The sequence below is a fragment of the Alosa sapidissima genome, chromosome 3, assembly GCF_018492685.1.
Source record: "Alosa sapidissima isolate fAloSap1 chromosome 3, fAloSap1.pri, whole genome shotgun sequence".
Classification (NCBI taxonomy): domain Eukaryota; kingdom Metazoa; phylum Chordata; class Actinopteri; order Clupeiformes; family Clupeidae; genus Alosa; species Alosa sapidissima.
Window position 1 is genome coordinate 26,417,498 of NC_055959.1, and position 10,306 is coordinate 26,427,803.

General features: G+C 44.7%; 1 protein-coding gene across 1 annotated transcript in view; it reads left to right on the forward strand.

Moving 5' to 3' along the window:
• ngfra (nerve growth factor receptor a (TNFR superfamily, member 16)) overlaps positions 1–3,508 on the forward strand; it is a 37,695-nt gene extending 34,187 nt beyond the window's left edge. The window contains exon 6 of the mRNA XM_042087202.1: positions 1,993–3,508. Coding sequence (XP_041943136.1) covers positions 1,993–2,045 — 53 coding nt within the window. The 3' untranslated portion in view covers positions 2,046–3,508. The remainder of the gene's footprint in view (positions 1–1,992) is intronic.
• Positions 3,509–10,306: the final 6,798 nt, after the last annotated feature.

Consider the following 10,306-nt stretch of genomic DNA (forward strand, 5'->3'; position numbering starts at 1 on the left):
ATCATTTGCAAACACAGCGTAAGAATTCCTGACTCGAAAACAAACAGGAAGTCAGTTCACAGCAAATGTAGTAAGGGAGATTCTCACACGAGGGACTAAATGGGTTGAAGAGAAAAAAAAAATAGTGGTGAAAATAAGAGTGGGGGAAAAGTATTTTTCACCATAACAGAGACTGCTGGCGTGTAGGGTCGCTTGACCACCCAGCTGGTTGAAAGGGGCCAGGGGGGTTAGGGTGGGTGGCAAGGGCAGGAAAATGGAAGCCTTGGCTGGGTTGAATGGAGCCCTCTGTGTTGGGCTGCCTGAGTCCAGGGTCTACACACGGGAGCGGCAGCCCACTGTGCCAGGGAGCGCACTCCGATCACACCCAAGGGCAGCCCCGCATACTGCCAACTGGAGCGTCCAGAATCAGCGTGAAGAAGTGTGCCCGTTGGACACTGGGAGTCTGGGAGCGTAAGCCTGCCAAAGGCACTTTTTGCAGAACACAAAGGGTTGACTGAGACTGACTGACCAAAAGGGTGTCATGATAAAAAAAAAAAACTCACCCGTCAAAAGAGTGCCAGCTATGCTTTGGGACTTTGGCTGTCACATTTTATGTATTTCAGTAAAACAGATGTTCGCTTGAAGTGCAATTAAAGGTGAACTTGTCCAGTGCTATTTTTAAAATAGAGGCTCCTTCCCTGTGCACAGTGCTGGAGGAGATTGAGAGGTTCCCATTTTTTTTTAGGTTTTTCAGAGCAGCACAGAATGTTTCCTTCCAAATGGCAAGGGCTATTTTTAAACGTGCAGCATCTCAGAAAACTTCAGGCTCATCAATAAATCACCAAGAAATGTTAACTAAAGAAGTCTAAGTGGAACTCAGGAGTGCAGGAGGCAATGGAAAAATAATACTGAAAAGGGAGGAGAGGAAGATAAACACTTGTGTGTGTGAGAGAGAGAGAGAGAGAGAGAGAGAGAGAGAGAGGAACGCCTCTTCTTTAGGGATTCGTGCGGATGGGGCATGTATAGTAACCTAGGACCTGGATGATGTCATTGAATGTTAGATACACAACAACAAAAACAAAGCCCCTCTTTAGAATTAGAATTCTCTAGTACATTCCGGCAAGCACTGGGCCCCATTGATGGAGACACAAAACGGAACTACACAACTCAAAAGCTCGTTTAGAAAAAAAGAAGAGAAAAAGGAGAGAAACCCCCCTTTTTGTGCATTCCGGAAACATTTCCATGACAACCTACAACTGACAACAGATTGGGGGAGCATATAGTGGGTGCCTTCAACTCTCTGTCTCACTCTCTTTCTCTCTCTCACCCCATGTCAGGATGTCTTGACGTCAAACTGGGGATGGGTGGTAAGAGTGGCATGACAGGAGAGAAAGAGAGAGAGAGAGTAACTCTGTAGTGCCCCCTTTAGTTTCTGTGGTACTGAATATGGACACTGCAGATGTATTATAAAACCCATTAAGTTTGCCACAAAACAGCTTTGGAGGCCACAGATGTCATTGTGTAATTTAGGCAATTTAGGCATCAGTTCTCTGACCGTTACACTGCATAAATAGGACAGTGAAAGGGATTGCATGGGGCTCATTCACTTTAAAAAGCACATTTGTACGCATGTGAGGTAGCTATTTTAGTAATATAGAACACCTTTTGAGAACCCCCTCCTCATCACCCTCCTTGTCTTCTCAGCTGTGTCCCGCTGTGTGAGAACAGCTGATTGGACTCATCAGCTCATCGTGAGTCACTGATTGGCTGCTTATGGCGTGCCAGCGGGGGGCTCTGTCCTTCTCCGGGCACCGGACATCTGGCCGACTGCATCCTCTCGGAACACACAGAGTGCTTTGATGAGGGACACTCAATGCACCGCGCCGCTTGGCAATGACCCTTAATGTGTAATCTCAATTCTCACTTCTCTCTCTATCTCTCTTTCTTCTCTCTCTCTCCCTGTATCCTTTCCTCTCTTCCTCTCTCTTCCTCTCTTGCTCTCGCTCTCTATAGTGGTGCGGATGGACGGGGCAGGCCAGCCGGACTCCCCCCCTGCACAAGCCTGAGGGAGATGATGGAGGAGGAAGAGGAGGCAGCAGCAGTGGTGAGAGATGGCAGACGAGGGAGCAGGGAGTCGTTCTCATCGTCCTCGCATTGTGAGAAAAGGGGCCAGTTGCCCCATGTTAAGAAACTCTAGCATGTGACTGGATGGGAGCAGGCTCACAACCAGCCTTCCTTGGTATGGACCAGTAGAACTTCCTGGAGCATCCTGGTGTGAAATCCTTCCTCAAACTGAATGCTTCACTAAGCTCTGCTCACCAAACATTAACCCCTGTCAATACACACACACACACACACACACACACACACACACACACACACACAAATGCAGACTCTTTTGCCGCAGCAACCACACAATCCCTTCAAACGACCTGGAAAGGACCCCCGGCCTCAAAGCCCTGTCAGTCACAGTGTTGAACATTCTCCCACCCTTTTACACACAACCCATCCTAACTTTCCAGCAAGTACGTACATCCCAAAGGGACTTCCAGCATGTGAACTTAATCAGTCCTACCAACAGCAGAGCTGCCACCACAACGCTATCAGACCACATGGACCCACAGCCCCCACCTCCATCACCACCATGCACTCCTCCCTTCACCTCCCATGCACCATCACTGCCAGCTCTGACCTTCCACTAACAGACAGATGGGTGGAGCCCCTGAGAGGATGGGAGAGGAGTGCAGGGGCTGAGGCAAAGATGAAGTTGCTCTCTCTCTCTTGCCGGTGTGCTTTTGTCCTTCCTCTCTTTCGTTTCATTGCCATGTTTTTCATTTCTTATTTTTCATGGCTTTCCTGATCACCTCATCCTGCCATCTTGCTCCCATTCATGCTGACAAACATGATCACCACACCACACACACATGTACACACACACACACACACACACTCCACACTCTTATTTTTCATGGCCTTCCTGATCACCTCATCCTGCCACACCACATACACATGTACACACACACACACACACACACACACACACACACACACACACACACACACACACACACACACACACACACTCCACACATATACACATGCGTAAATACACACTCACGCAATGGATGTGTCATATTCCCGCCAGCACTCTCTCTATCGGGGTTCATGTTTCTGTTCACATTGCCACTGTCCTTGCCGTGGGTCTGCAGTGCGCTCTTGGGCGTGCTCCTGTTTTTCTTTCCTCTCTCTTTTTCATTTCCCCCCCCCATCTCACTTTCCTCCTCTCTTCTTCCAACTCTCTCTCCCTTTCCTCCTCTCTTCTTCCAACTCTCTCTCCCTTTCCTCCTCTCTTCTTCCAACTCTCTCTCCCTTTCCAAAATACATCTTGGCTCTCTGTCAAACTGCAGAAAGAAGAGCATTAACTGTCGCACTGACTGCCTCAACTGCCATCCAGAAGGGGATATACTGTATCATAGCTCCCAGATCAGTGTCAAAAACTCAATTCTGTAGGTGCAGCATGTAGCCGGGGCCGAGAGAGGCTGACACCAGATCAGCCAAACGACACACACGGCAGTAGCTGAGCTTCCATCACTCTTCTGTCACTCAGCTACAGGTTTAGTCAGCCTTTTTTTCCCCAAAAAGGGCATTGTGCTTCAGTCTACAACAGATTTTCTGACTCCAGGTGATGTCTGCTGGACATTAGCTTGTGGGTTTCCCCCCCTCTCTTTCCATCTCCTTTTGCCTTTTTATATTCTGCTTTGATTTCTGTTTTAGGTCACATGACAAACACACTCCAACAACTGTCAGCCAGCACAACTCCTATCTGTCTCCCCGGCATGTGTGATGTAATCATAGAACAGGAAAGACTGCATCCTGCGTCCAACCCTGTAGGGAGAGAGCCGGGGGGATTGGCTTGAGATTGAAATACAAGCCCTCGGGTTAGTTTAGTGTTGCTTTTAGCTGAGCCCACATCCAGAAAGGTCTCCTGTGTTTTCTGTTTATAGTTCTCTTTTGCTCGCTCTTCTCTCGATGGGCTGTGGCGTGGTGTGGCTTTCACAGCCAGCTCAGCAGCGGAGCACGGTGTCTCAGATTGGTGAAGGGAAGGAGGGAGGTGTGGCTTGGGGGGATCAGAGTAGCCATCACAAAGAGCTGTGTCATCAACTTGACCTGATGGACTTTGTACCTATGATGTCAAGAGGGGGTGATGGGAAACATGCTCATACACACACACACACACACACACACACACAGACTCTCTCTCTTTCTCCCTTATTCACTTTCTCACTCTCTCTCTCTTTTTTCACACACACACACACACACACACACACACACACACACACACACACACAGACACACTTTGATTTTTGCAGACACAGGCACATAAGCATACGTCAAAACACATGTAGAAGAACAAAGCTTGCTCCACCTTTAGTTGTTTCTCTCTTGTTCTCCTCCATCATCCAAAAAACAGTAATGAGTGGAAACATGGGATTGACTACAGAGGCATTCCTTCGCTCACTGTAACAGAAACACACACTTGCACAAGCAAAATTAGACAAGTACACAAACACTTTTTCACAAACACATAGACACATTCACACAATAATGCTGTTTCACAGACACATACAGTACACACAGACACACATGCTATTTTTAGCAAAAAAAGTTTCTCTCTCAAAAAGGAGCACTAATTGAAACATTCTCCCTATGGCCCAGATGTGCACACACACACACACACACTCTTAAACAACACAGGGCATCTGATGGATCCCTTACTGGCTGCCGCTAATGTGTCTGGGTGCACCGCGGTTATAAACATGAGAGGCATTAGTGAGATGCTCATGTCAGGCAGGTAGTAATTACCGCTGCCTGCTCTCAGCCTCACTTACCGGGGACTGCAACTAACGCTGCAGCTGCAGCAAGCTCCCAGGGGGGACCAGCTCCCCCACAGACCACAACTCTTTAACAGCTTCACAGCTCTCCTAGCTCTGGACCACAGCATCCTCACACTCAACTGGGCTTTCATGCTACGCTAAGTGTACTGTAGTGTTGAATGCCCTTAGCAAGTATGCTAAGTCATTGTTAGCTGGGTGTCAGTATCCTCTCATCCAACTGGGCTTTCATGCAACATAAACTGTAGTGTTGACAGGACAGCAAGTATGCTAAACCATTGTTAGCACAAGGTTTCAGTATCCTCTCACTCAACTGGGCATTCATGCTAGGCTAACTGTAGTGTGTACTAGTCTTTGCCATTGTTAAGCCATTGTTAGACAGACTTGAAGAGGCTTGACTGATATAGATGAATTTGAATGCAAACACTGTGCATTAGTTGGAGCTCGGCCAGGCAGAGCTACAGTTGTGACACAGAGCGTGATCCTCTGTGGGATGCAGTAGGCTGTAGTCCACTCGTGCGTGCTAAGTCTCGGTCTGTTGAACTCCCTGCACGGTAAGCAGGTGAGCCAGAGACGACAGGGGTGGTTTCGCTGACATGGGCACTTAAGGAGCAATAGTCCCCACACCCACAGCTCCGCCCCAACTCTCCACCACCGCAACCACCATCTGTGCTACCGGGGCTGACTCACGCTCAGGCACGCATGCCACCCACGCACACTGCATGGGGTGTACTCCATACACTGCCCCAGACACACACACAACACACACAGACACACACACACACACACACACACACACTCATACTCACATATACACAGATATGCACATGCACAAACATGGACACATGCTCACACTCACATGCTATACACACTCACTCACAGATTCAGGCATGGGTGGAAATATGGCAGAAATAATGAGGGCAAGAGACTGAAACTAAGGGAAAGGTCAAGAGCAGATGTGATAGAGAGAAAGAAAAGGAGAAGGAGAAGGAAGGAGAGAATTGTCTAGAAAACAGGATAAAAGAAGTGAAGCGGGGGTTCACTGAGGTGAAACTTCTATCAGGCCAATGAAATCGTGTATAGAGTCGTTAGGCGGGCTTAACATAATGATTGATGGCAGAGTTGCAACGGTTTGGCTTGAATTCCCTGCTACTTGAAAAAAAAGAAGATGGATGTTGCTGTTGGCCAACAGTGTGACACGAGTTAAGCTTGTTTTAAGTTGGCAAAAGTTTGAACTAGCCAACTAGCTCCGCTGGGGGGAAAACGTATGGGACTCAGCGCTGTCCTATTGTGTGCAGAGGGAATTTGAAAGACAACCGATTATCCCGCCCCTCGGACTGAGCACTGCGAACGGTGAGTGCCCAGACCCTACATTTTAATGTGGGTCTGGCTCGTCAGGCTAACTCACCCTGACTACGACTCATTCATAGTTTCAGGTAGAGAAAGGCTAAACGTATAACAGACACTTGGCTCAGTGAGCTGTTCACTGGAACACATTTGCTATGATAAACACATATGAGGATAGGGGCACAATAAACAATAAACCAGTCAACATACATGGAAATGAGATGACGCATTTATTCTGCTGTGAGAATGTAGCCAAATACGACAAACAAACACTTACATGCAAAAAAAAACAAAACTGGAGCTGTCAGAGTCAAATGACAAAATATTTGCCTGGCATCACTTCAACTCTCCGAAGATTCAAACAGAGAAAACTGAAAAAGATGAGCAGATTGTCAACACACATACAAGCGAACACTTAAATACACACATAGGCACACGCAAACAACATCAATATGCAAACCATTAGATCCAATCAAATTTCTGTTTTCATTTCCAGTTTTCTAACTTTTCAGTTCTTTAGAGATGAGAGGAAGGGTGGGTTAATTGCATTGGCTTTATTTTGTTGTATTGTATTTTATTTTTAACCAGAATAGCATTACCTTTTGAGAGCAGTATTTTCTAAAGAGATGGCTTGATCTTTTAGCACTTACTAGATGAAATATGTACACTCAACGAGTGCCCAGCACCTCAAAGTGCCTGTGGACTGTGTCAAGTGTCTTTGAGAATCCATGTATAAAGATGTTACGCTTTGGTTCTGTTCAGAGTTTTTGCCTTATCAGTTGTTGTTGTTGTTGTTGCTTGTTCGATGTTTAGTGTTTGTTTATGTATTTCATGTTCGCTGTGTGTGTTAATTTCACGCTGGCGTTGTATGTCTAACATTGAGAGGTGCTAGCAATGAAGCTTGCACTGCAAGTGTGTGAAGAAGATGTGTCCCTCAAGGGAAACTCTATCTAGGTCATAGGTCGACTCCTCTTTGTGACATCCCCACTACGTTTGACTCACAGTCGCACTGTAAAACCACCATGTAGCGTATGACCCATATGGGGTCCACGTCGGTCCTTGAGGACCCACAAGATAATAACGTGCAGCTTACCTTCCGACAGACTGTCTGGCTGTGCCCACTTTTGTTACTCACCTCCCTGCACACCAAATCCTCTGTATGATACAATCACTACCTTTAGTTTTCCTATGCTGTATGTATATGAGAGTGATGCTCAGAGGACTAAGGAAATAGATGAAGATGTTTGACTATAGGAAAAGAAAGCCGTGCATTACGATGTCTGCATTGAGAGAACGCGAGGTGGGTGATCTTCAGGTGTCAAGTATACAGAATAAAGGGAAATAGGGGAGCATTGTCATGAACCTTCTCCCCTGCCATTCAATCCTACACATTAACAAATGGTGAATGTTAACTGTACCTATGTTATAATGTACAATGCATTGTGTAAATGTGAATTTCTTAGAGTTGAAAATGAAAATACATGTACACTTATGGAAATGAAGAATGAAGAGAAAAAAACAAACAAAAATATTTACAGATTAGTAATCTAATAGAAATAAAGCCAAATAGAATTGCACTTGGTGTTGGTTTCTTTCATTCTTTGTTGTTGACATAACTGCATACCCAGATGTGAGATAAAATTCTTTAAAGTGTCTTTATGTATACATAAGTATACATTTTTACTATTTTGTAATGTATGTTTTGCAATGCATCTTGGCATCTTGACACACAAACATACACACACACACACACACACACACACACACACACACACACACACACACACACACACACACACACACACATTACCTTTCTCAGTTGGAGTAAAATCTTGTATTATGACTGTAATCTATATTTCAATGGGGCCACTGTGTGCTGTGTGTGCTTGCATTCATCAGTGGGCTCTTCAAACAGAGACTCCAACTGAACAGCACACAGAACACACAGATACAGAAGAAAGCCTTTAGAACCTTCATGGCCTCAGTCAGAGCCTTTGGTTTCCATATGCTGAACATTTTACAAGGCTGCATTCCAAAACAATAACACCAGCAGCCACATTTGCTTTGCCTTTGTACCACTCGCTCTATGGCTGTGGTGCATGCTGTTTTCTGTTCAGGCTTTGCAGAGTGATGCAGAGCTATATTTTCTTTGACTCAACAATTTCTCTTCTTTTACACAAATTCATGTTTGTGATCTGCAGTTGACTTAGTCCGGGCATCCTGTAGCTATTTCTGAGTCTGAAACGATTGAACTGAACCCATCCCGTGCACAGGATCCATATGTGGGAAGGAGCGATTTCTAATTGGAGGGTTTTACGCTGCCCTCGTACTTTCTCATTGCCAAGCCTGGGATAATGGCTGCTGGACTCGTCTCAGACACCCACTCCACAATTAATGTGGTTTGGACCCTCAGAGAAAGTGGTCCTCACAGAACAAGGTCTGGATCGGTTTTGCCAACAAAATCCAAAACTTGTCCATTAGGAGCTCATGAAAAAAAAAAAAAACTGGTACTGTGCTGACATGGCGCCTTCCAGCCAACAAAAACACTGGATGCGTTTCTGAACAGATCCGGCTGACTAAAAAATGAAAAAAACAGAACAACAAACTATTGTCAAAACAAAATAGTATGCTTATTAAATTTCCCTAGGCTGGATAAATATTTTTTTTAGACAAACTAAGGCAAAGTTTACTGTGATGGAGAGTTTTGCCACCTAAACTCAGATTCTGTAGATATAGGCCTACACAAACTGGCAGAGAAAAATTTAAATTTACCTGTCACTAGCAAACCACAATATAAACCCCAAGGCTGAACTAAAAAAAAAAAAAAAAGATGCAAATATGCCTGTGTTTTGGTGTCTTCAGCTGTCTATCATCTCTTTACTTGAAAAAAAGAAGAAAAATGTTCCACAACTGGCAGTGATCGAGGTCCAAACATACAGTAGGGAAACGCTTCAAGTGGTATAAGTTTGAAGGTAAAAGAGCAAATGGGACCAGGTATAAGCACATCAAAGGTCAATTTTTTAGGTCAATCATGTAGGTAGGTGGCCACATGTGTTTAGGGATTAATAGGCATGTGAGCTCTGTACACACATGAGGTTGTGACACAGTCAACTTTACACAGAAAACAAGAGTCACTTACATTCTGATACATTATGGATGACATTGCTCCATTACAATTCAAGAAAGTTGAGGACAAACAGAAAGCACCATGGAGGCAAGACCCAGCAGTCAAACTTCTAAAAAGAGAGTGTAGGAAGACTGAAAGAAAATGGCGTAAATACAAACTTCAGATCCACTATGAAATCCATAAAGAGATGCTCCGCACATATAATTCTGAAATATGCAAAGCAAGACAGTCTTTCTTTTCTTACATTATCAGCAGAAGTTCAAATAACACTTGTATTCTATTTTCAACTGTTGATAAGTTAACAAATCCCCCCTCACAATTAGCGCCTGAACTTCTCTCAACTAATAAATGCAATGAGTTTTCATCTTTTTTTAAAGGTAAAATTGACAAAATCAGATTCAACATATCTGCTAAATTACTAATTCAACAACCTGAACTTCCAGCAACAAACAGAGGGAAACTTAACTTGATCTCAGAGTTCAGCTTGATAGACTACAAAACTGTTTTTCACCTTATAGCGGCTGATGTCCTTCAAATTGTAAATGTATCACTGCTGTCTGGCACTTCTAAATTTCAACAGCCACATGAAAGCGATAACTAAATCAGCTTTTTACCACCTCAAAAATATTGCCAAACTCATTCATGAAAAACTCATTCATGCATGTTGCAATGAAATCGTGTATAGAGTCGTTAGGTGGGTTTAACATAATGATTGATGGCAGAGTTGCAACGGTTTGGCTTGAATTCCCTGCTACTTGAAAAAAAAGAAGATGGATTTGCTGTTGGCCAACAGTGTGACACGAGTTAAGCTTGTTTTAAGATGGCAAAAGTTTGAACTAGCCAACTAGCTCCGCTGGTGGGAAAACGCATGGGACTCAGCGCTGTCCTATTGTGTGCAGAGGGAATTTGAAAGACAACTGATTATCCCGCCCCTCGGACTGGTGAGTGCCCAGACCCTACA